Below are 23,436 nucleotides of genomic sequence, written 5' to 3'. Positions count from 1 at the left end.
CTGGACCTGACCCCCTTCCCTGCACTCACGCCCCCTTCCTGCACCCCCTCCAGGCCGATGCTGACCAGGCAGTGCCCGCCCCCCTACGTAGTGGACAAATGAGGGAGGGCAGCTTTGCACTTTCAGCTGCCTGCGCCTGTGGAGGGGCTGGAGCTGAGGCCAGTGGGTCAGAAAGAGACCCCCCAGAGGACATCCTTTCCCCCTTAAAGGGCTTATCGTCCCTGTCCTGGTTGACCCCAGGAGCTGCCCACCCTCGCCTGGGTGAGGCCCATGACCCCGCGGTAGAGAGGAGGATGTCAGAGGGCACTTCTTAGGGGAAGAGGTCCTGCCTCAGGACCCCTCTGGGCCCGGCAGCTGCGGCCCCAGGGCTGGTGGGCCTCCCCCTCTGCTCGATTAGAGTTCTGCTGGAGCCCCTGTGTCTTGGAGTGCCTGGTGACCAGCCCTCACTACAGCGGGAAGGGGCCACAGCCCTACACAAGGAATCCCCGGAGCCCCCAGGACCCCCTCCGCAGGAGAATGCCTGTGCTGCCCCAGGTCGGCCCCAAGGCACCCGGGAAGCCGTGGCAGCAGGAGAGCTGAGTTCTGTGTTTCTCCCCAGGGAAGCAGCTGCCGCTTTTTACAAGCCGGCTTTGCTTCTCAAAGGAAGAGAAGACCATTGTAAATCAAACACCCCGAGGTAGTCCGTCTTCCCTCCCAGCACGACCCGAGCAGGGGAGTGCTAGGAAATGGCATCCCGCATGGCCAGGTTGGGTTCCACTGCAGGCCCGGGGTGTGCGGCAGGACGGGGGGCCCTGCCCAGGGCACCAGGGTCCCCTGGGAAGAAAGGGCAGGGGCAGGGATGCAGCCGTGAGCACCTGCTGGATGCAGAATGCTTCCTGGGCGCCTGGGAACCGGCAGTTTCAGGGAGCGGCTCCTGAGGTTCTGCAGCTGCACATTGATACAACCAGCAGGTGAGGGGGTGGGGGGTTGGGAGAGAGTAAGGGCGTGCAGGGACAGGGCAGCACAGGCAGGCTGTCTGGAGGAGGTGACGCCTGATGGGTGAGCGCTGGCTGGGCCGACAGGCAGGAGGACAGAATGGCTAGCTTCAGCCCTCAGCTGTGGGGATCAGAGGGTGTAAAGGGGCTCCCGGGTCACTGCAGGGGTCAAGCCAGAATGAGCTTACCCTCACTTAAGGTCCCAGGACTGGGCCACCCAGGGAGGATGCAGGCTGCCCTCCAGATGCCCTCAGGGACCAGGCTGGACCGCCCATGGAGGTGGGGGTGGCCGAGGTTTAACCCTGCCAGCCCCATCCCTTCCCACCCCACCTGTGCCCCGCCCACCCCTGCCAGCCCCACCGGCACCGACCATCCTCGCCAAGTGCTCACACTACTCCTTGCCCGCAGACGTCCAAAAGCCCAGGGACACAAGCGAAACCTGCACTACCCCTGGCTGCGTGATGGCAGGTAAGCCCCCCTTCCCTCCAAGCCTTCCACAGCCCTGCCAGGGGGCTCGGGGACCCCCGTGATGCTGGCACAGGCGCTGCTCGAGGCCACGGGGAGCCACCGCACTCCTGAGACGCGGCATTGGGCTGGTGGGCAGGCCCTGGATGTGCCTGGGGGCAGGGACTCTACTACGGGTGTCTCACCTCCCCTGCCCCCAGGAAGCTACTCCCCTGCCTGCAGAGGCCCCCATGACCACAGTGAAGCTGGCACAGGAACCCCAGGCGCTCTTTTTTGCACTTACAGAAAGAAGGTCACACAAACACACACACTCTCTCAAGTTTTCTCCCAGGAATTTGTCTTAAAATTGGGCGCCATGTGCCATTATTTGCAGATAAAACACAGTGAAAATGGTATGAAGAAACACTAGTGTAAAAACTCAGAAATGTGATTTTTCTGCCCACGTTGGGGTAGTGGATGGACTCCTGTGGGGCTGCCAGCTGCGAGGTCCCAGCCAAGTGGAACAGAAGGCGAGGGAGGGTCCTGGGTTGGGGTCCAGCCTGGCCACCTCTGCTGAAAGCATCCTGCCAGGAACCTGGGGGCCCCACTGTCCCTGCCACATGGGGTTCTGGGAGCAAACCCATCTGCTCCAACAGAAAACAAACCCCTATGGTGGGCGAGAGCCACCCTCCCCCATGGACGCACGGACGGGTGAGGGGGCTCCAGGGCAGGGCCAGTGCTGAGCGCTCGCGGTGAGCCGGGCGGGCTTAGCCAACACCTGACCATCTGTGTGACCCAGGCGTCCTGGATTCGCAGATGTGTGAGCGGAGGATCGGAGAGGTCACGGGGTCCGAGCTCACGTGGCTGATAAGTGGGGTCCTTAGAACTGGAGGCCCTGCTGGCGACCTCCCTGAGGTCCCGGGCTGACTAACGCTTCTGAGGGCACAGGGCCGTGATTGAATACCCGACAGCCCACCGGGCTGTCCACACCAGATCTCCCCTCTTCCTCTGCACCCCCTGGGGATGAGCAGCCGCCAGGATCCTCCAGAACATGGACCCGTCCAAGGAGCCCTGTGGCGACTTCTACCAGTATGCGTGCAGCGGCTGGCTGCTGCGCCACGTGATCCCCAAGACCGACTCGCAATACAGCGTCTTCGACATCCTCCAGGATGAGCTGGAGATCATTCTCAAAGGTGAGCGTGGCCTCCACCCAAGGGGTGGGGACAGCCCGTCGGGTCAGTGGGCACAGGGGAGAGGGAGTCCCCTGGGATAAGGGCCTCCACTGGGTGCGGCCAGGACACGGGCACCTTTGACCTGACCTCCCCAGCAGCCTCCTCAGGCCTCTGTCCAGTTTCTCCTCTGCCCACAGGGCTGCTGGAGAATTCTACCACCAAGGATCGGCCAGCTGTACAGAAGGCCAAGATGCTGTACCGCTCCTGCATGAACGAGAGTGAGTGGCCGACGGAGCTGCCCCGCCAGGACCCTGTTCCAGGACCCCATGGCCCTGAGACAGAGCATGGTGGAGTGGGCACCTCTCCAAACTCGTGCCAGCGGGAGCTGTGTGCTCCCGCTGGCTGGCCACCGGGCCCAGGTGCCCTACGGGGTCCAGGCTGACTGCCAGCTGTCCGTGACCGGCTCACACCCTGACCCCAGCCAGCCACACTGTGCCCAGGGAAAATGCACATGCACACACATGTGTGTGTGCACGTGCGCATGCCTGTGTGTGGTTTGAAGGAAGCATTATTCAGGACACTTGGTAAAGATGGTAAAAGGCAGACTCTTCAGGGCCATCTCAGTAGGTGCAGGCATCACCGCAGTGGGGTCTAGCAAGAGGGGAAGGAGATTGGGCTCCACTCCAAATACAGCGAGGGCAGGCAGGTGAGGGTTTATAGCTGAGGGGCAGGAGGGGTCAGTGAATGGAAGATTTTACTAACAGGAAACATGGTGGGGGGGGCGTGTCTGGCAAAACTGACCTAATGGGGTTCTTGCGGAAGGCAGGCAGGCAGTCAGACATCACCTGGGGGACAGAGAGGGGCGAGAACTCCGGCCAGCTACTGAGAGGGGTCAGGTATGCAAGGCGCAGGGGGACTGCTGGTTAAAGTGACTACGCAGAGTCCTTGCTAAAGCTGGATTTTACCAGGAGGTGCGGTGATGGGCCCAGCAGAAGGTGCAGGAGCCTGACTGAAGGCAGAATCGAGAGAAAATCTTACTCTGTGTGTGTGTGTGTGTGTGTGTCTGTGTGTATGTATGTGTTTTGTGTGTATATGTGTGTATACATATATGTGTATTGTGTCTGTGTGTGTATGTGTGTGTAGATGCAAATGTATGTCTATTGTGTGTGTATATGCACATGTGTGTAGGAATATGTGTATGTATGTGTATGTGTTTATGTGTGTATGTGTGTATATGTGTGTACACGTATACGTGTATTATGTCTATGTGTGTGTGTTTGGGTATATATATATGTCTGCATGCCTGTATGTGTATGTGTGTCTATGTGTATGCGTTTTTGTATGTGTGTGTACATATATGTGTATATGGGTATTATGTCTATGTGTATGTGTGTCTGTATGTGCATGTGTGTATGCATGTGTGTATGTGGGTACATATATATGTGTATATGTATGTCTGTGTGTAGGCATATGTGTGTCTGTGTGTATATGTGTGTAGGCATGTGTGTATGTCTGTGTGTATATGTGTGTCTGTGTGTATTTATGTGTTTATATGTGTGTACATATATATGTGTATATGGGCATTATACCTATGGTGTGTATGTGTGTATATGGGTATATATATCTATGTGTGTGTAAGTTTGTGTGTATGTGTGTATGTCTGAGTGTGTGTTTGTGTGTATGTGTGTGTTGTGTGGCAGGGGTGTGGGGGAGTTTCCCAGTGCTTTGGTTCCTGTTAAGAGGATTCACACACTTGGGGCCCCTCCGGCCCATCTTCCCTTAGGCGCCTGCCTGGGGGCCTGCAAACCCAGCCTGTGGTTCCGGCTGCTCTGGGGGACCACTTCCCCTCCTCGGCACCAGGGTTTGAGGCTGGCTGTTTCCCCAGGGGTCTCCTGCAGGGTGGGGTTTGTTTCTGGTGTACCTAATAACGAAACTTGTAGGGCCCCCGGAATTATCGGGGTGTCTCCATGGGGTCCTGGGCTGGCACACTCCTCTCATCCCCATGGAAACAGAAGGTCACGTGATCCAGTCTGGCCAGCACCTGTCAGGTGAAGGAGATGCGCTGTGTTCCCACCTGTATAGAGTTTCTGGCCTGAGAGACCAAATGTACGAATGGACAACGGCCAGACCGTGTATAAAAACACAACTCTGACCCCCGGTCTGCAGCCAGGCGGCCAGGCCATCACCTACGGGAACCAGCACAGGAAGCCAAACAGTAACTCCTGTAACGATCTGCCCGAGACGGCCGACCTGACCCGTCACTGGCAGCTCCCTAGGTTTTGTCTTTGCTCCCAACTCAGGACCCAAGAAAGCAAGCCCAGTGTGCCCCCACCAGCCACGTGGGACACCCTGCTTCTCGCTCCCCCAGGCGCCGGCCCCCATCAGGGCGCCCTTGGAGCCGCCCCCCTCCCCCTGGACTGCTCCCCTCCCAGCCCACCCCTCCAGGTCAAGCGATCAACTGGCGGGGCCCTCCCTGCCCCGAAGGCTCCACCCTGTCAGCAGCGGGCCAGCTCTATTCCCACCTTCGCGGTTTCTTGTGCCAAGTTCTCCCAAGCTTCCTGGGCGCCCCCATGCTGGGAAGCTGTGCTCCATGCTCTGTCAGCAGTTCGGTCCACCCGATGCTGGAGTTGGAGGGCACGTGGGCTTCCCAGCCGCCGGCGTGGACCCCCACCCCTGCCTGTTCCCGGCCTTCCAGAGTACCGCCTGGGCTTCTCTGAGCTTCGGGGCCTCCCCTTCCACACCCTTGTCCTGGTGGCGTCTGTGCTTTCATCAACCCCAGGCCCCTTTCCCGCCTGCATCCCGTCTGCTCTTTCCAGGCTCCTGTGTGTCCTGTGCTGCAGAGTCTACACCGGGAGGGTCAGGCTCCGCGCTGGGCGTCAGCATCCCCGCAGGTCCATGTGCCGGCAGGTGTCACGCCCGCCCCCCCACCTCCCCGCCAGGGCATCAGGTGAGCGACCGCTCCCTCCCCTCTCAGGTGAGATAGAAAAGCAAGACTCGCAGCCCCTGCTGGACATCCTGAAGGCGGTAGGAGGCTGGCCAGTGGCCACGGACAAGTGGAGCGAGAGTGTAGGTAAGGCAGGGCCTGGTGGCGGCCTCGCATGGGCAGGGGCCCTGGGCCTGGTGGCGGCCTCGCATGGGCGGGGGGCCCTGGGCCTTCCAGGCCTGAGCCGGAGAGTGTGCAGCAGCTGCTGGCGGGCTCCCAGTGGCTGGGCCCCTCCGCTCTGCTGAGGGGCATCCCTTCCAGAGCCCTAGGGAAGGGCCAGGGCCCCAGCTCACAGCGTGGGCTCTGCTCCCTGCTATCGGGGGTGGGGGGGGCGCACAGCGCTGCTCTCCAGGCCCTGCTGATCCCCATGGACTCTGGACGAGGTGCTGGGCTAGGACCCCAGGTCCTGACAGGTCTCCAGCACAGGGTGCCGGCCCCCAGGTGACCGGTGGGAACTGGAGCAGCAGCTGGCCGTGATGAACGCGCAGTTCAACCGGCGGGTCCTCATCGACCTCTTCATCTGGAACGACGACCAGAACTCCAGCCAGCACATCATCTATGTACAAGCCGCGCCGTGGGGCCAGGTAGGCCGGGTCCCCTGGGCCTGGCTGGGGGCTCCCGCAGGGCAGCGGGGAGACAGCTCTTACCACAGGGGGCAGGTGGCCCGCGAATGCTCCCAGGGCCCTGCTATCATCCACACCTGCAGTTCAGGGGACCTGTGCCGATGGTCTGGGTTTCTGCTGGGCCTTCTGGGGCCCGTGTCCTGACCAGAGGGGCAGCCCAGTGCCGAGCTAGTCCTTGGGACGGTCCGTCCAGGCCTTTGGCAGCAGCACAGAAAGCCCGACCTCAAAGAGCCACCACTGGCCACAGATAGGCCACAGAGGACCCCGCGTGGAATACACACTCCGCTCTGGGAGGGGGGCTGTCCGAGGCCCTGTGGGTGGCCCGCACCCCCTGGCCACCCCTCAGCCCACCTGCAGTCCAGCCCCAGAGCAGGGGTCGGGGCCCAGTACCTGCACATGCTCCAGATAGAGCGCCCGTTCCCACCAGGCACAGCATGGTGGAGGGGAGAGGGCTGGGCCCACCTCGGCAAGGCTAGGGGTGTCCCGGCTCCATGCCCAGGGTCCCACGCTCTGTCTCCAGATAGACCAGCCAACTCTGGGCATGCCGGCCCGAGAGCACTACTGCAATGAGGGCAGCGACCAGAAGGTGAGTCAGGGGCAGCTGACACTGGACCTGCCCCCCGCTGGCGCTTTCCAGCCGGCACCTTCCACTCTGGGCGCCCTCCGCCCATCACTCCAGGGCCCACCTGTGGCCCGGCTCCCTGTGTGTCACTCGACACCAGCCCCACAGCTAGCCTTTGTGGGTACCTGCGTGGCTCAAGCCCGGCGCTGAGGGCTGGACACGCAGACGTGGACCCCTGTCTTTGTCACCATCGCAGGGGTGTCCCTGAACCCCCAGGGGCAGGCTTGGGGATCCGCTCAGCCCTGCAGCCCCGAGGGGCACACCTGCCATCCCCATCTCGCCAGGGCAGGACTGCGGTCCACACCACCGGCTCACTGCATGTGGCCTGTAGAGATCTGAATGCAGGCCACCCAGGCCCTGAGCCTGCTCCCGGAGCCACCCTCCTGCTGCACCCAGGAGAAGAGAGATGGGGAACCGAACAGCAGCAAGGCACGCGGGACAGGGCCAGGGGGTGTGGAAGGGGGAGTCAGGGGGGAAGGCCGGGGAGCAGACTGAAAGGAGGTGACATGGCCCACGGCCTGGAAGCAGTGTGGTGGGCCTCGTGGAGGAGGTGGGCTGTGAGCTAGGCTGGGAGGGTCCAGCCAAGAGAAAAGACAAGCGTGGCCAAAAGAAGGAGCCGTGGAGTGGGCAGTGGGGCTGGGAGAACAGCCCAAGGAACCCAACTCAGAGCAGCAGGGACTGGGGCCCCTGGAAGGGCTCACGCCTGGCAGCCATGGATCAGACCCGGCAGCTGCTGGCCAAGGCCGGCCTGGTTGATGCCACCAGCCCAGCCTGATGCCAAGTAACTGGGAAGACATGGCCTCTGTGGTCCCTGCCTGCAAATGAGGAACACCCCCCCGCAAGACAGGCCCCAAGAAGGCGGGTCCAGGAGGGACACACAGCCTCAGGACCCAGCTCCTGACGCCCAGCCTAGGCGAGCCTGGCTAGGGCAGCCCACCTGAACCCTGGCGCCCGATGGCTCTGGGCCTTTACTAGCACCTACTGTGTGCCCCGCACTTTACATGCAGCCATGCAGTCCGCTGCTCCGGTCCCGTGCCAGCTGCTCAGGCACGGGGTCACACATAGAAGGGATGCAGCAGGGAGCCCGGCGCTGAGCGTCTGGCTGTGGGTCGGCGAGAAGCCTATCCAGCAGGTCTGGGGAGCAGGCGCCGTCCACCCACGGGGCTCACAGCCTCCCACCCGCCGGCTTGCCAGCAGCATGAGTCCCAGCGCCGAGGGCCCCTGGTCTGGGAGGCGTGGGCCGTCTGGAGCCCCCAAGCCGATGAGCATCCCGAGGGCTGCTCTGTGGCATATGCCCACCCTGCCCCCACAGAGAGCTCCATGGGGGCCGAGGTGCCCGAGGCCGCCAGACTGTGTCCTGCACCCTTTGGCTCAGGTACGGGAAGCCTACCTGCAGTTCATGATGTCGGTGGCCACAATGCTTCGGGCAGACATGAACCTCCCGCAGAACAGCGACCTGGTGCGGGAGGACGTGGCCCAGGTGCTGGAGCTGGAGACGCAGCTGGCCAACGTGAGGCCGTGCACCGGGGGCGGACAGGGTTGGGGGCATCAGGCCAGCTGCCCCGCCCCTGTGGCCACCCGCCCCGCTGCAGGCCACGGCCCCCCGGGAGGGGCGGCACGACGTCACCGCCCTGTGCCACGGGATGGACCTGGAACAGCTCCAGAGCAAGTTTGGTCTGAAGGTGAGCTGCAGCCGCACCCGCCCCGCCCCTCTCCCCTAAGCCTCAAGTACGCCCACCCCAAGCAGGGCCCACGGGACCGGTCACCCAAACAGGGACACGTCCACACGAGGACGGCAGGTGTCAGCTGGCTGCCTGGGGATGCGGGGCCACCCGCCTGTGAGGTGCCTGCTGCGACATCCCAGGTCTTCCGAGCGGGAGAGCGGCCTGCGAGGGGCTGCTGACCCGCCCGCCCGAGTCGGGCGGGCCCCCCACCCGGGACTTCCTGTCCCCAGGCCCGGCTCGGGGCCCCAGCGCAGCTCTGCCCCTGACAGAGGACCCCACGGCCGGACCCTCGGACCCTCCCCTCCCGCTGGCCAGGCCTGGGAAGGGGGAGCTCAGCCCTGCACCCCCCAAGGCCCCGCACTCACTCAGCCTGTCCTGAGCCGTCAGAGGGGCCTTCTCCTGTGGAAAGAGGGTCCGGACGTGGCTCTAGCCACCACCAGCTGACTGCGGCGACCGAGGCCCAGGTCAGGGGGAGACGGTGCAGCTGGGGACGGAGCCCGCCGTCAGAGGCAGGGCCTGAATGTCCTTCCTGTGACCAGAACACCTAAGTGTCTGGAGCCACAGAACAAGACGGGAGAACTCAGGGGGACCCTGCCCGGGGATCCCCCACCTGGTGCTCCAGAAGGCCCTGTCATCCCCCGCGCTTCCTTCCCGGCTCCCAGCGCTGGCCTGCTGTGACACCACCCCGCACCGCCCGCCAGCTCGCCCCCTCCCAGGCAGGCACTTTGAGGGGCCAGCCGTGCTCTGGCTCCGACTCCATCCATGAACGAAGCAGGCAGCCCCCCGCCCAGGGCTTGGGTGGGGGAAAAAGAGATGTGGCCTGCAGAGTGTGTCGGAGGGCAGGCAAGGCGGGCACAGAGGAACAGCGAGTGAGTGCCAAGGTCCTGAGGCCAGGGAGGGAGGGCGGACCATGTCGGGCCTCCGGGGCCATTTTGAAGGCACCGGCTTTGATGGGACAGGACTTGACTCATAGCAAAGAGAACCTGGCTGCTGAGGACACAGGGAAGGGACTGAGGGCCAGAAGCAGGGAGATGGTCAGGAGGCTGCTGCAGCACAGCCTAGGCGGGACCAGGTGGCGGCCTGGGACAGCGGCAGTGGAAGGGCTGAGAGGCATAGCTCGTGGATTCATTTGGAAGGGAGAACAGCAGGACCTGCAAATGGACCAAACGTGGGAAGTGAGAGGAAGGGGGGACGCAGATGGCCAGAAGGTGCTGCGGAGACGCCCCGGAGCAGGGGTGGCCACGTGCAGGAACGCAGGGCTCAGGGTGTCTGGACTATAATGCGTTCACAGAGCTTAGAATCGCCACACGTGAGCCCATCCACGCAGCCCCCTCCCTGCCCTCCTTCCCAAAGCAGCCACCACCTAGCCTCCACCACACGCGTGTGCCCGGCTGCTTTCTCCTACGTTCCTTAGGTGAGTCTACTACTCACCGTCGTTACATCTCATCTCGCTGGGGCAGCAGCGGCCTCTCAGTCACCCTGATCCCTGTACAATCGATCCTAAGAACACACAACAGTTTGTGCTCCTGTTCTACTCTTGTTGGGCCTCTGGCTGTTCCAGTTCTGGACTTTTCTGAGCGATGCTGCTATGCGTATTCCCATGCACGTCTTTTGGCACACACGTGCGAGCATTTCTGTCAGGTGTCCATAGAGATGAAGTGGCCAGGTCTTAGGACACAGGTCATTCGAAAATCATCATACAGATTTACACTTCCCAACTGGAGTGTGTGAAACTCCGCTCCAGTGCTTGGCGGTGCTCATTCCTTCCGTCTCAGCCCATCTATGAATGTGTTGCGGAATTTCATCTGGGTTGGATTTGACTTGCCCTGAGCACTACGTCACACTGAGTGGCCAATGGTGGCCCCCTTTTGTGAAGGATGGATGTGACCCCTTGGTCAGTTTCTGCGTAGTCAATGTCCTTTCCAGCAGGCAGCCTGCTGTTTTACTTTCATACTGGTTTTTTTTTTAAAGGAGGGCTTAAAATAGTACAATCTATCCAAAGACGGATGGATCCTGTCTCTGTGGCTAGCATTCATTGTGTTCTGCTTAAGAAATCTTTGCCTGCCAAGGTTGTTTAGGTCGACAGTCTACCTTGAGTTGATTTTTTATGTACAGTGAGAAGAAGGAATTGTTTCATGTGCTGCCTGTGGCTGTCCAGATGATCTAGCACCATTTATTGAAAAGACTCCCCCATTAGCCATTGCACTGTGTGCCAACTTGATTGAAGACCGAGTGCCTTTTTGTGCGCTTGTGCCTGTGTGCATGTCTGGGTCTGTGCGTTCGTACCTGTGTGTGTATTTCTGAACTCTCTTCTGTTCCAATGGTCTCTCTCTCTATTCACGTGCCAGAACCTACCGCCTCCATTGCTATAGCTTTGTGATAAGTTTTGATGTCTACCAACTTTGTTCTTCAAATCAATTATTCTTGATCTTTTGCATTTTCTTACAAGACTCAGAGTCAGCTAGTCAATTACACACACACACACGCACAAAATGCTGCTGAGATTTTGACAGGGATTGCTTGAAACCTAAGCATCAATTCGGGGAAGATCCACATCTTTCCAAGGTTGAGTCTTCTGATCCATGAAACTTCCATATAGTTACTTCCATATATTTATGTTTTCTTTGGTTTCTCTCAATAAGTTTTAGATTTTTCTACTTCAAGGCCTTACATATCTTTCATTACATTTGTTCCTAGGTGCTTGGTTTTTTAATATTATTGTAAATGGCATCACTTTGCAATTTCTCTTATTCTTTGTTGCTAGTATACAGAAATACTTTGTATATAGCAATTTTACTCAAAGCATGTAGTATTTCTAACAGTTTATCCTTTAATATTTTATAGACACAGAATCATGTCCTTTGTAAAAAGTAAGTTTTATTTCTTCCCTTTTCAATCCTTATTGATTTAATTTTTTTCTTGTCTTATTGAACTGGCTAGGACTTTCAGCATAATGCTAAAGTCATGATATCGTGTTTCCCTCCTGATCTCAGAAGAAGAGATTGCAACATTTTGCAAGCTTTCATTTAATTTTGTTTGCTGTAGAGTGGGGTTTTGTTTGTTGCCACTGCTGCTGTTGTACAGATCCTTTTATTAGATTACAGAACTTCTTTTTCGATTTGCTGAATCTTTTTCATGAGTAGTCAATTTTAATAGGCCTTATCTGCATCTATTGAAATTACCATGTGATTTTCCTTCTGTATTCAGTTACCATAGTGAATTATATTGATTTGATTTTCAAACGTTACACCACACTTGTATTCCTTGAGTAAATCTAATTTGGCTGTGCTGCATTATCCATTTTATATAGGTATGGATGAATTCCGATTGCTAATATTTTGCTTAGAATTTTTGTATCAATTATCATAAATGAGAATGGCCTGTTGTTTTCTTTTCTTTTAATGTCCTTATTTTGGTATTAAGGTTATTCTTGGCCTCATAAATCAAGTTGAAAGAGTTTTCTCTTTTTTCCTTCTCTGGAAAGTTTAAGATTGGCGGTATGTCTTCCTTAAATGTCAGATAGTATTCACTGGAAAAGCCAGATGAGTCTGGAAATTTCTATGTGGAAATATTTTAAATAATAATCCAGTTTCTTACATACGAAACTATTTATATTTCCTATCTCTTCTTTCATTTTTTGCTAAGTTGTGTTTTTCCAGGAAGTCTTCCATTACACTTGAATTTTCCAATATATTGCCATAATCTCTTTTCACTGTTTGTAGGCTCTGTAGTAATGTCACCCACCTTTTTCCTGATTCTGATTACCTGCACCTTCTCTCTTATTTTTTGAATATTCTTTAGAGGGGGCTGGGTTTCTTGGATGCCCAAGAACTGTGTCTACCTCTCCATCTCTCCCTCTTTCTCCTCACTCCCTCCTTCTCCAGAGATTTAACTGGACTCTCTTCATACAATCTGTGCTATCCTCTGTCAAAATCGAGCTGCTGCCAGATGAGGAAGTGGTGGTCTATGGCATCCCCTACCTCCAGAATCTTGAAGACATCATCGATGTCTACTCATCCAGGTGAGGCTCAAGGAAGGTCCCAAGAGGTGTCAGCATCTCTCCCCTGCTCTCTCCTCATCCCCAACAGCTCCTCCTCTCAGGAGAGGACCCCATAAAGCATTACTCTGAGGCGCAAGGGACATGACGGGGTCAAATGTTTGTGGCCAGTGGGACCTTACGTTAGAGAAGCGAACCCCTCCTTGAGTCATCCAGGGGCAGGCAGGATGTATCTGTGGGTCGTCTTGGAGACTTTCTCCACCACCCTGAAGTCTCTGTTTGGTGTGGAGCCTGCTGTCCAAGGGCCCATAAACCACACCCTCTCCCTGGGCAAACAGCGCGCACCTGTTCTATCCGCTGCCCTCTGCCTCCTGCCCCAGGACCATGCAGAACTACCTGGTCTGGCGCCTGGTGCTGGACCGCATCAGCAGCCTGAGCCAGAGATTCAAGGATGCACATGCAAACTACCGCAAGGTGAGAGATGCCCTGCCCCTGCACCGAGCCTGGCCTGTTTCCTTGTTAACACTGACCACCTGCTGTGGGCCAAGCACCAAGGTCCACCCTGGGATCAGAGCTGTGATCCAGACTCATGAGACACACCCTCTTGGGGCAGCCTAACAATAAGCCATCGACAAAGCACAATCTGCTCTTTCAAGACCAGCAAGTAGGATGTGAGGGGAGGGGGTGAGGGCAGGGAGAGCCTCTCAGTGAAAGTGACCATGGAGACCTCAAGGCACGAATGACCCAGGCCAGATTCCCAGGAGCAGAAACAGCTAGTGCAGAGGTCCTGGCGCAGGGACCCCGGGGTCACATGGGGGAAGGAGGGAGATGAGGTTGGGAAGGAGGGGGAGGCAACCATGGGCCAGAGCAGCATGTGGATTCCGCGTGCACTGAGAGCCACTGGGGTGTTAAGAGTGGGAACCACAGTCCGATGTCCCGCCTCGTGTGGTCATTCTGGCTGCTGTGGGGGCACAGGCCGAGTGGAGGCAGGGGTCCGGCCCCGATCAGGGAGATGGGGGCAGAGCCGGTTGTGGCAATCAGGCCTCCTGCTTTGCCGTCTTGGGCTGAGGACGCTACGAGCCAAGCGTGGAGAAGGGAGCTGAATCCCAGAGCTCAGAGGACAGAGAATGAGTCACACTGACTTCCTAAAAGGCAGGAAACCCCACAGCCCCGGAACGTGTGGCCAGATGCTGGGCAGAGCTCCGAGGTGGCCAAGATTTGGGGCCAGAAATCTGATGGGGGGCACATTTCCATCTTGTGCCCTGTGTCCCCAAGGACAGATGGGCAGACATTCTCATCGTCATTTTGGAGACGGGAAAACCAGGGCCCAGACAGCTGGCAGCTCACGGCTGAGCTAGACAAGGCCCCCAAGGTCAACGCCAGCCTGTGTTTTGGGGTAGGGCTGGAGTCCTTGAGAGCATAGTCGGCCAGCCAGCCAGGCCAGGGTGGCAAGGACAGGGGCCAAGGAGGAACTCGGGGCCGGACAGGGCACCCGCACCCCGGGGTCGGCCTGGGCCGGGAGCCCAGCCCTCCAAACTGCACACCCGGTCCTCCCACACCAGGGGCGGTGTTCAAAGGGAGTGTCTGAGCTCACCAACGTCCCCCACTGGTCCCTGGGCACGCTGGGGCCGAGGCCAGGGAAGCAGACATTGGTAAACGTGGTGAAATGAAACGTGCCAGGCGCTGTACGGCACGTCGGTACAGGAGGTACGCTGGCGGGAGTGCGTCAGCTACGTCAACAGTAACATGGAGAGCGCCGTGGGCTCACTCTACGTCAAGGAGGCCTTCCCCGGGGACAGCAAGAACATGGTGCGTGCCCGGCGACCCCGCCCTGGGCCAGGGGACACCAGCCCGTGGCACCTCTCGCCCCAGCAGCGCCTGTGTGCTCAGCGGTACCGGGGAGCACGTGTTTGCCCGGCGCCCCATCACACAGCGGGATGCGGGGAAGCCTTGCCCGCCCCAGGCCTCTGGCCCCCAACAGCTATTGGCCCCGACCCCCAGCCCTGAGGGCCTGCCTGGGAAGGGGACAAGTTGTACGAGGTGTGAGTCCAGGGCCTGGCAGGCCCTAGGCCCACCCAGGACAAAGTACTGCCGTGGGGACCCTGTCCCAGGGGGTCAGATCCCGCCCCCAACCCCCCACCACGTTCGGAGCGGCCCCCTACAGAGACCCCAATGCCGATCAGCCAGGCACCAGGGTCATGCGCTCCCCCCAGGTCAGAGAGCTCATCGACCAGCTTCGGGCAGTGTTCGTGGAGACCCTGGACGAGCTGAGCTGGATGGATGAGTCATCCAAGAAGGCCCAGGAGAAGGTGGGCAGGAGGCTGGGAGAGGGTGGCCCCGGTGCGAGGGGTACAGGGTAGTCGTCGCCACCCCTTCTTCAGAGATGAGGGCAGTGAGCCTGGGGGTGGGGGGCTCAGGAAGGGGCTGCGGGCAGAGGTGAGACCCCCCAGCAATGCGCGGGGGCGGCCACGGCCCCAGGGAGCAGGACCCCCGCTGGGCTGGTGTGACAGCAGCCAAGCAGCTCTGCCCGGCCCGACCCCAGACCCCTGGCTGGCGGCCGGGTGCGAAGGTCGGTCTCTGGTCGAGCCCTTCCACGTTCTGTCCCCATTAGCCTCCCCACAGCCTGCAAGGAGGGCGAGTCCCTTAGCCCCTTACCCACACGGCGGGGGCAAAGCCAGGATGCCCACAGTGGGGTGGGCAGGCACCGGCCCCCATCTCCTCCCTAGGCCATGAGCATCCGGGAGCAGGTTGGGTATCCCGACTACATCCTGGAGGAGGGGAACAAACACCTGGACGAGGAGTATTCCAATGTGCGTGCCACCCACACAGCCCCACCTGTCCCCTGGCCCCAGCCCAACCCGCCCCTAAGCCAGCCCCCAAGGACCTTGGGCCCTCAACTACAGGGGGGTGGATTCCGTCCACAACTCAGCCACCTGGCCGCATGCTGGGCCTCTAGCATCACCTTCCATTACAGGTGGGGAAACCATGGCTGGGAGGGACTTGGATCTTGCCCGGTAAATGCACAGAGCCAGGCTCGGCCCCTAGTCCACTGCATGCAGAGCCTGTGGGCCACATTTGGGACTGCCTGGCGAGTCCTGAGGCCAGTCCCCAGCCGCCCTTGACCTCCCTTACCCCCGGGCCCCTCGAGGACCCCGCACGCATGCCCACCCGTCTCCTGTAGCTGAACTTCTCGGAGTGCCTGTGCTTTGAGAACGGACTGCAGAATCTCAAGGCTGGCGCCCAGCGGAGCCTCAAGAAACTTCGGGAGAAGGTGGACCAAAACCTGTGAGTGGGGATGGCACGGGGGAGGGGGGCAAATGGGCCAGCGGGCGAGGGCAGTGGGTCTGGCTCAGAGCCCCCCTGCACCCGCCCTCTGCTTCTGGGGTCCCAGGGAGAAGCCAGGGCTTTGGACTGGCCTAGACCCTGCCCTGGCCGTTGGCCGTGCTGGCCTCGTGGCATGACCGCTGTGCATGGGTCAGGGTGGGCTCTGGCCAGCTGAGTAGGGGGACCTGGAGGGCAGGCCCAGGAGACCTGGGCTCTGAATGACCCACCTGTCTATCACAGCTGGATCATCGGGGCCACTGCAGTGAATGCATTCTACTCCCCAAACCGAAACCAGATCGGTATGTTCACCCCGCGCCCCATAAGCCCTGCCGTCTTGCCTTCAGAGCCTAGGTTTTCTGCTCTGTAAAATGCGGCAGGGGATCATAACCTTTACCTCCCTGGCCGTGAGGTTAAATGCCAGGACACCTAGGTGCGCCCACCCCGAGCCTGGCGCACAGGTGTGCTCACCCACAGCTTACTCCGTCCCCCACCGCCTCCTCGCAGTGTTTCCTGCCGGGATCCTCCAACCTCCGTTCTTCAGCAAGGAACAGCCACAGGCCTTGAACTTTGGGGGCATCGGGATGGTGATTGGGCACGAGATCACCCACGGCTTTGATGACAACGGTACGGGGCTGCCTGGAGGTCAGAGCTGCACCTCCAGTCACAAACACACCCCTCCCACCGCTGTGCGGGGGCCCCCTGCCTGGTTCCTGCCTGGTTCCAGGGGCCTCCAGCTGCCACCCAGCGAGGCTGACTTTCCCATTGGGCTAGACCAGCGAAACCTTCTGAGGGCAGCCCCATGTCCCCAGGGTCCAGCGCTCCCCTTCCCTGGGGTTTAGAGAGTATGGACGCCACAGCAAGGCTCCTTAGCCCACAGTGCCTCTGGGGTCCTGTGACCCAAGACCCCAGGCCCTGACCTTGGGGATGGCATGGACACCACTGAAGCCTTCCGTCCCCCAGGGCCTGAGCAGCCCCGTGACAGGGGGCCCATTCTCTGCTCACATGAGCTCTAGACACTGGGGTTCCCGGGAGGACATGGGGGAGAGGCTGGCGCTGTGCAGGCCGGGCCTCGTGGGCAGCCCCCGCCCCCGTCCAGGCCGGAACTTCGACAAGAACAGGAACGTGATGGACTGGTGGAGTAACTTCTCGGCCCAGCACTTCCTCAAGCAGTCGGAGTGCATGGTCTACCAGTATGGCAACTACTCCTAGGACCGGGCCGACGACCAGAACGTGAGCTGCCACCTCCCGGACACACCGCAGCCCTGGCTTGGGGGAGGGTGGAGCTGGGGAGCCCGGGCACCCCCGCCATCCTGTCTCCTGCCTGCAGGCGAATGGCTTCAGTACCCTTGGGGAAAACATCGCAGACAATGGAGGGGTGCGGCAGGCCTACAAGGTACGTCCAAGCAGGGCCCCCGAGGAGGTGGGGCGGGGAGCGACCAGGTCCAGGCAGGGACGGCCCCTCAGTGCGGCAGGGACTGACCCCTTCCCAAGCCCAGGCAGATCCTGGGACCCTTCTCCATCTGCCAGGGAGGCAGCAGAGCCTTGGGGGAGCCTGCCGGCCACAGGCAGGCAGGCCCACACTTTACCCCAAACTTAGCTGAGGCCTCCGCGCTCTGGGGAGACCACTGTCCACTGCCAAGTAAGGCAGTGACAGTCACTGAACGCCAGCCAGCCTCAGCGACACCCCTGCACCAGCAGCCTCGGGCACTGGCTGTCAGGCGCTCATTCATGTGGCAGGCTGCCCGGGCAGTGGGCTCCCACCGAGCCCGGGGTCGGTGCTCAGACGGTCCCTGGGGTTCTCAGAGGCCCCACGCTGCAGGGACAGGACCCCCACCGGAGGAGGCCCGGAAGCCAGACCTCCCTTTCGCCCCAATCCAAGGACCCTGGAGTCCTGGCCAGCCCGGTGCTGCCCCCAGGAGGGCAGGCCCTGGCCCAGCACCCGCTTGGTGCCTGCAGGCTTACCTAAAGTGGGTGGCGGAAGGTGGCAAGGACCAGCAGCTGCCAGGACTGGAGCTGACCTACAAGCAGCTGTTCTTCATCAGCTACGCACAGGTGGGGGTCAGTCCCCTGCCCCACTGGCTGGAAACAGGCTCCCCCACTTGCATCCTTGGCGGGCCCCCACTAACGCATGCCTCCAGAGACACCCTGGTGGGCAAGCCAGGCAGAACCAGAACGAGTGGGCCAGGAAGGCTTCCTGGAGGGAAAGGATGGTGGCGGCGTTGGAGCTGGGGAAAATTCAGTTGTAGCTGTGGAGGGAGAGGGGCGACCCGCTGGCTTCCTTCCCCCTACCCAAGAAGGAGCAGCAGGGGTCCTGGCGGGACTCCTTTGTGCCCAGAGAGGAACCAGGCCGCACTCCCTCCGTGCCACAGCCCAAGGGGCGCCCGCCTCCCCAGGCCCACGGTGCCCCCCCAGCATCCCCTCTGGTCCTCCTTGCCCCTGCACCCCAGCCCCCCGCCCCTCCTCCGAGTCCTGCAGCCACGCCCCTCATGCACCCACAGGTGTGGTGCGGGTCCTACCGGCCCGGGTCTGCCATCCAGTCCGTCAGGACTGACGTCCACAGCCCCCCGAAGTACAGGCAAGTGGCCCCTGTGCCCCTGCGCCCCACGCCCGGGCGGAGCTGTCTCAGGCCCCTCCGTCCACCCGCAGGGTGCTGGGCTCGCTGCAGAACCTGGCCGCCTTCGCAGACGCGTTCCACTGCGCGTGGGGCTCCCCTATGCACCCCACGCCCGCCCGCCGCCCCGAGGTGTCCCGTCCGCGCGGAGACGGTGCTGCCAGCGGGGACCCAGCGTGCACCCCGCTCCTGGCGTCCGACCCACCCGCAGCCAACCCACCCATGCCGCGCCCGGCCTCCGCGCCCGGCCTGGAGTGCGACCTGGCCCTGAGCCCCCTCCGCGCCCGCCCGCGAGGATCTACACCGCCCGCTGCAGCCCTGTAGACACGGTTATCGGTCTTCTGCCCGCTCGCCAAAGCGCATCCTCCTCAGATGTCCACGAGCTTCAGACTTGAGCTAAGTAAAGGCTTTAAAGCAGTCAGCTGCCTTATCTGTGTAGCAGGGCCCGGGGCCGGCCGTCGGGGTGACATACCTGAGAAAGTGCCCCACTCTCCTGCTGCACCTGCCGCTGACTGCTGGTGGCCAAGTGAGGAAATGGCAGGGCGCTCCTGACAATTTCCCCAGGGTCTCTCTGCCAGGGGCACAGCAATGACCATGATGCCCCCAAATGCCCGCCCTCGGGGATCACAGTTCAGGTAGGGAGAGGGGATCCTGACCCAGGAAGGAGCTGAGTTCCAGGAGAGGGGCGGGGGGATCTGAGCTGCAGCCCAGAATCTGGATTTGGGGTTTTGTGTAACTGGAAGCCAGTGAGCGGTTAAACTTTGTCACCTGCCCTGAGTCTTTAAATGACCACAGAGAGGCTCTGTTGGGGGCCGGGGATGCTGGGATGCCAGCTAGAAGGCCACTGTGGTTGTCCAGGCCTGGACCAGGGGCATGGAGGATGCTGAGAAAGTCATCTGAACTCAGACGAGAGAGCTCCTGACAGGGCAGGACAGGGGTTCTGCTCTAGACCTGTTAGGTTTGAGGTGCTTGTCACCTCCCCGCCTCGTGACAGGGGCATCGGGGGAACCAGACATTCCCCCCCAGGCTACCCCCCACCCCCAGCGGGGCGCACATGACAAGTCTCACGTGAGTAAAGGGCCTGCTGGCAGAGCAGCCCTTTCCCTAAAAGTCCCCGACTGTCCACCAGACTCCAGCAGGTGGAATGGAAACCATCTCCTCCCTGGAAACCCAGTTAGCTCCCACCCCTCCAGGCCAGGCTCCCGCCTGGGGCTTGGGGAGTTTCCTCACTATCAGACAGAGCCCATCCCACCCTCATCTCCCACACCCTGGACCTGTTCTCAGACCCCTGACCCACATGTGCCAAAGGCCTGAGGTCTCCAAGGAGGCTGCAGGGGCGCGTCCACCACCACCAACCCACCAGGGAAAGCGACTCTGCTAGCAGGGAAGGTGACGCCTCGGGAGGCATGACCACCCCGCTGGCCTGGATGAAACCAAGAGCGATCAAGGCCAGGGTGGCCAGGGCTGCCAAGGACGCAAGATTCAGAGGCAATGAAGAAACACTGTCCAGAAACTGCAGTTTAATGCTCATCGCTGCCTGCAGACCAGGCAGAGTTCAGCCCCAGCCCCAACCCAGAGATTCTGGAATTTGTTCACATCCAACTCCCAGTGTGCCCAGGGCAGGAGACGCCGCTCAGATCCTTGGAGGCCCGGGGCCTTCACCTTGAGCACGCCTCATCACACTGCGGAGCCAGCAGAGGCCTCGTCAGCCTGGCCACACTCCCTGGGGCCAAGAGCAGCTGATCCCACCCTCCAGGGGTCTGTGGCCCAAGCAGAAGGAGGAGTGTGCTGGACAGTCCCCTCCATTCGGGGCACAGGAGGTAGACCACCAGCACCATGCTAAACTAACGTGGGCAACGGTCACCTGGGACAAACCCCAGACCTCCCAGGCTGAGAGGACGAGCCCCTCCTCTGCCTTGCAGCCCCTGACCAGCCCCCTGTCCCCTGGAGAGGGCCCTGCTGTGCCTGCCCATCTGGCCACCGTGCCCCTGGCCCGTCACCGCAAAGTGGGGTGGCAGTGACATCCTGGGGCTGCTGTGAGCCCAGAATCACCTAAAGCCAACAAGGTCCGGCTCAGCATCTGGCCACAGCAAGTGCTCAACCCAGGGGTTGGGGAGGCGGGGGCATTCTTAGCACAGTGCCCACCCCAGGTCTGGGCTCACCTTGGGCGGCTCACTGGTACAGACCTCCGCAGAGATGCCCAGGGCCTGCAGGATGCTCTCCTGGGGGGCGTAGTCACCTGGAGACTTCTGGACAAAGTGTAGCAGCACTTTGTCACCACCTGCAGCCGGCGGGCAGGTGGTGGTGGGGGGGTTCGTCAGGGTGCCCCTGTGTGGCCACTACCCCACCTGGTTACTGAGATGAGTGAGCTGTTCTGGCCACACCCCGCCCAGCTAGGATGACACTCAGAGCTGGGCCACTCCACCAAGGGGGTAACTGTGCTGAGATCAATAAGCTGGAGGGAGGGAGGGTGAGGGCAGGGTCAAGTTCATCAAGACCTTCCCACCTGAGTATGTGGCCCTGCACCCCCGACCCCGTGACCATGCGGTGGCCCCTGATGCCCCTCCCCTGGCCCACCTTTGGCAACCACCAGCAGTCCTCCGCTCTGCAGCAGATCCCCGGAGAGATTCCCCTGGATGCCGACAGCTTTGGCCTGGGGGGAGGGGAGCAGGCCCAGGTCAGTCCTAGACAGAAGCCCCTGCACCTGAGTCCCACACGACCTTGGCCGTCACAAACCTTGGCGGCCACATCACGAACAGGCTTCCCCAGGGAGGCCGGCAGGATGCTCAAGCTGTTGTACCTGCCAAGACACAAATGGCTTGTCCAGGCTCTGACTCTTCACCGAAGACAGAGCCCCAGCGCCTGCCCCCAGTCTCTGCACAGACCAGTTCCGACAAGCAGGCCCCACCCCATCTCACCAGGGGCTCAGGAGGCACGGGGCAGCCAGGCCAGCTGCTGGCCCAGCCAGAAGCAGCTGCCAGAGCCATGGGGCACCCAGCCTGTGGGCTGGCAGGCCTGGGGCCCCACAGAGGGTGTGGGGAGTGTGGACTGGGTGAGCCCGGGGTTTCTGGCTCAGCTGGCACTGCCAATCAGAGGAGGCAGCCAGCCGGTGGCAGATGCACCTGAGGTGGCTAGGGTGGCCCCTGACTGGGGCACTAGGCCCAGGTGCCCTCTGCAGCCAGTTGTGGGGAGGCCCTGGGTGAGAAACCTAAGCTACAGCCCATAATAGACACTCGGCACCCAAAAGAGAGCCCGGCAGGGCTGGCTGGAGCAGTGGATACCCCCAGAGCCCACTTGGCCAGGGAGAGGAGAAGGGGAGAAAAGGAAGAAGGGAGCGGTGAAGCCCCGAGCCCCCAGCTCACCGCTTGAAGCCCAGCTCCTTGTAAAACTGCTTGCTCTCATCCAGGTAGAGCTCTGAAAAGCAGAGGCCACAGGTGGGTGCCCCAGGCCCACCTGCCCCCCTGGCTCACCCTCCTGCATTCGGCCTTCTGTCCACCCTTGGTACCCAGCTCGCCCACCAAGGACCAGGAGGGGCAGAGCAGGGCTGACTGTCCCCATTGCTAGAGGAGAGGCAGAGGCCCAGAAGTACAGGTGGAAAGGGAGAAGCAGGGCGTGTCTCGACTCTGCCACTGGGCCCAGGGCTCTGTGAGGGGAGGGGTCCAGCGGGGTGGGGTCGGGAGGCAGCAGAGCCTGGGCTCTGGTCCCAGATACTCCTTGGGGAAAAAGCATCTGGAGAAGTTCAGGATCTGGCTCCTGGGGAGGCGAGGAGCTGGCAGCTGACCCAGTAAAGACCTTTGCCCTGGATCGCAGGCCAGAGTCACCACTGAGCCCTCCACAGTGGGAAGAATATCATGTCTGGGGCAGGCGGGTAGAGGCCACAGCCAGAGAAGGCAGGGGAGGGAAGGGGAGGGAAGGGGAGGGGAGGGGACACAGGAGCCTATCAAGGCCGCTCCTGGAGAGAGAAGGGCCTAGGCTGTGCAAGAAGGAGGCAGCGAATGCCATGAGTTTGAGGAGGGGTCTCAGGGCGGGCTGGGCATTTGGCGGGGGGGGGGGGGGGGGGGGGGGGGGGGGGCACCACCTCCTTTGCTGCATCCAGCCGCCAGGCTGAGGTCCCCCTGCCACCCCTGTGCAGGCACCTCCCGCGAAGTAGCCACCGTCCAGGAACTCCCGCAGGCCCAGGGCCTCGGGCCCCACGCCCACCAGGCGCACGCCGTGCTGGTCCAGGAGCCCCTTCAGGCTGCTGAGGTCCCGGGCGATCCAGCGACACACCATGCAGCCAAAGCGCCGCAGGCCGGCCACCACGCACGCCTGCTCCTGCCACAGGCTCCGCAGCTCCACGGCCTGCGCCGGGGCAGGTGAGGGGCGCCGTCGGACCACCGCCCGTGCGCACGTCCTCACCCCCCGGCCCCGCTCCCGCGCCCCGTGCCCCCGGCCAGCGCCGCGCACGCCCAGCCTGCGCGCCCAGGCTGCGCCCCCAGCTCCGCCCTGTGCCCCGGCGCCGGCCTCGGATGCCGCTGCCAGGTGCCGGGGCGCACCCACCACCCTGAGCCCGTCCAGCCTCACCTCCCCGGTCACCGCGTGCTTCAGGACACACGCGCCCACGCGGGCAAGGTCCACCGTGCTCATGGCAACTGCCACCCCAGACCCCAGCAGCAAGCCCGCTCTCCAGCATTCCGCTCAGCCTTCAGTACTACGCGCGGCCCGGCTCCGCCCCGGACACGCCCCCAGACCACCGCCCCGGCCCGCCCCCTCCGCCCCGGCCCAGGCCCCGGCCCCGCCTACCGCAGCTGCCCGTAAGCAAAATAGGCTCCCGGGCACTCATTTTGTATATGCATGAGCCAGTCAGCCAATGGCGCCGCTGATAGTGAGCGGAGCTTGGCGGCTGGGCTGCAGGCACGCGGTGCGCCTGCGCAGAGTGAAGCGCCCGGCCGGGGGCGGGGTGGTAAGCGACGGAGGCGGGGG

At 61.3% G+C, this 23,436-nt stretch overlaps 2 protein-coding genes across 2 annotated transcripts in view; one reads left to right on the top strand and one right to left on the bottom strand.

Annotated features, from left to right (window-relative positions):
- Positions 1–18,798, top strand: part of MMEL1 (membrane metalloendopeptidase like 1) — a 32,839-nt gene extending 14,041 nt beyond the window's left edge. Inside the window, 22 exon segments of the mRNA XM_007448977.1 lie at positions 599–676; positions 1,383–1,442; positions 2,450–2,611; positions 2,788–2,868; positions 5,565–5,660; positions 6,015–6,133; positions 6,717–6,782; positions 8,194–8,328; positions 8,411–8,500; positions 12,427–12,563; positions 12,920–13,013; positions 14,220–14,348; positions 14,753–14,848; positions 15,266–15,349; positions 15,721–15,824; positions 16,104–16,162; positions 16,368–16,487; positions 16,960–17,093; positions 17,191–17,256; positions 17,820–17,915; positions 18,362–18,438; positions 18,510–18,798. Of these exon segments, the coding sequence (XP_007449039.1) occupies positions 599–676; positions 1,383–1,442; positions 2,450–2,611; positions 2,788–2,868; positions 5,565–5,660; positions 6,015–6,133; positions 6,717–6,782; positions 8,194–8,328; positions 8,411–8,500; positions 12,427–12,563; positions 12,920–13,013; positions 14,220–14,348; positions 14,753–14,848; positions 15,266–15,349; positions 15,721–15,824; positions 16,104–16,162; positions 16,368–16,487; positions 16,960–17,093; positions 17,191–17,256; positions 17,820–17,915; positions 18,362–18,438; positions 18,510–18,798 (2,372 nt within the window).
- Positions 18,799–20,132: 1,334 nt separating this feature from the next.
- PRXL2B (peroxiredoxin like 2B) lies at positions 20,133–23,186 on the bottom strand. The gene is made up of 7 exons (XM_007448947.1): positions 23,038–23,186; positions 22,611–22,815; positions 21,837–21,888; positions 21,211–21,274; positions 21,052–21,127; positions 20,637–20,755; positions 20,133–20,156 (listed from the first exon to the last, which is right to left on the bottom strand). The coding sequence occupies exons 1-7, from the start codon at positions 23,098–23,100 to the stop codon at positions 20,133–20,135; spliced, it is 603 nt and encodes a 200-aa protein (XP_007449009.1). The 5' UTR covers positions 23,101–23,186.
- Positions 23,187–23,436: the final 250 nt, after the last annotated feature.

The sequence above is a fragment of the Lipotes vexillifer genome, unplaced genomic scaffold, assembly GCF_000442215.2.
Source record: "Lipotes vexillifer unplaced genomic scaffold, Lipotes_vexillifer_v1.1 scaffold835, whole genome shotgun sequence".
In the NCBI taxonomy this organism is placed as follows: Eukaryota; Metazoa; Chordata; class Mammalia; order Artiodactyla; family Lipotidae; genus Lipotes; species Lipotes vexillifer.
The sequence above is the reverse complement of the archived record's forward strand: the minus strand, read 5'-3'. Positions and strand labels throughout refer to the sequence as shown.

Bases quoted from the DNA above. Each gene is read 5' to 3' on its own strand.
- PRXL2B (XM_007448947.1), bottom strand. From the start codon at position 23,100: ATGAGCACGGTGGACCTTGCCCGCGTGGGCGCGTGTGTCCTGAAGCAC. The intron at 21,889-22,610 runs GTGCCTGCACAG...TCTGCTTTTCAG, and splicing joins CGGTGGCTACTTCGCGGGAG to AGCTCTACCTGGATGAGAGC. The intron at 20,756-21,051 runs GTGGGCCAGGGG...CGCCGGCTGCAG, and splicing joins ACTGCTGGTGGTTGCCAAAG to GTGGTGACAAAGTGCTGCTA.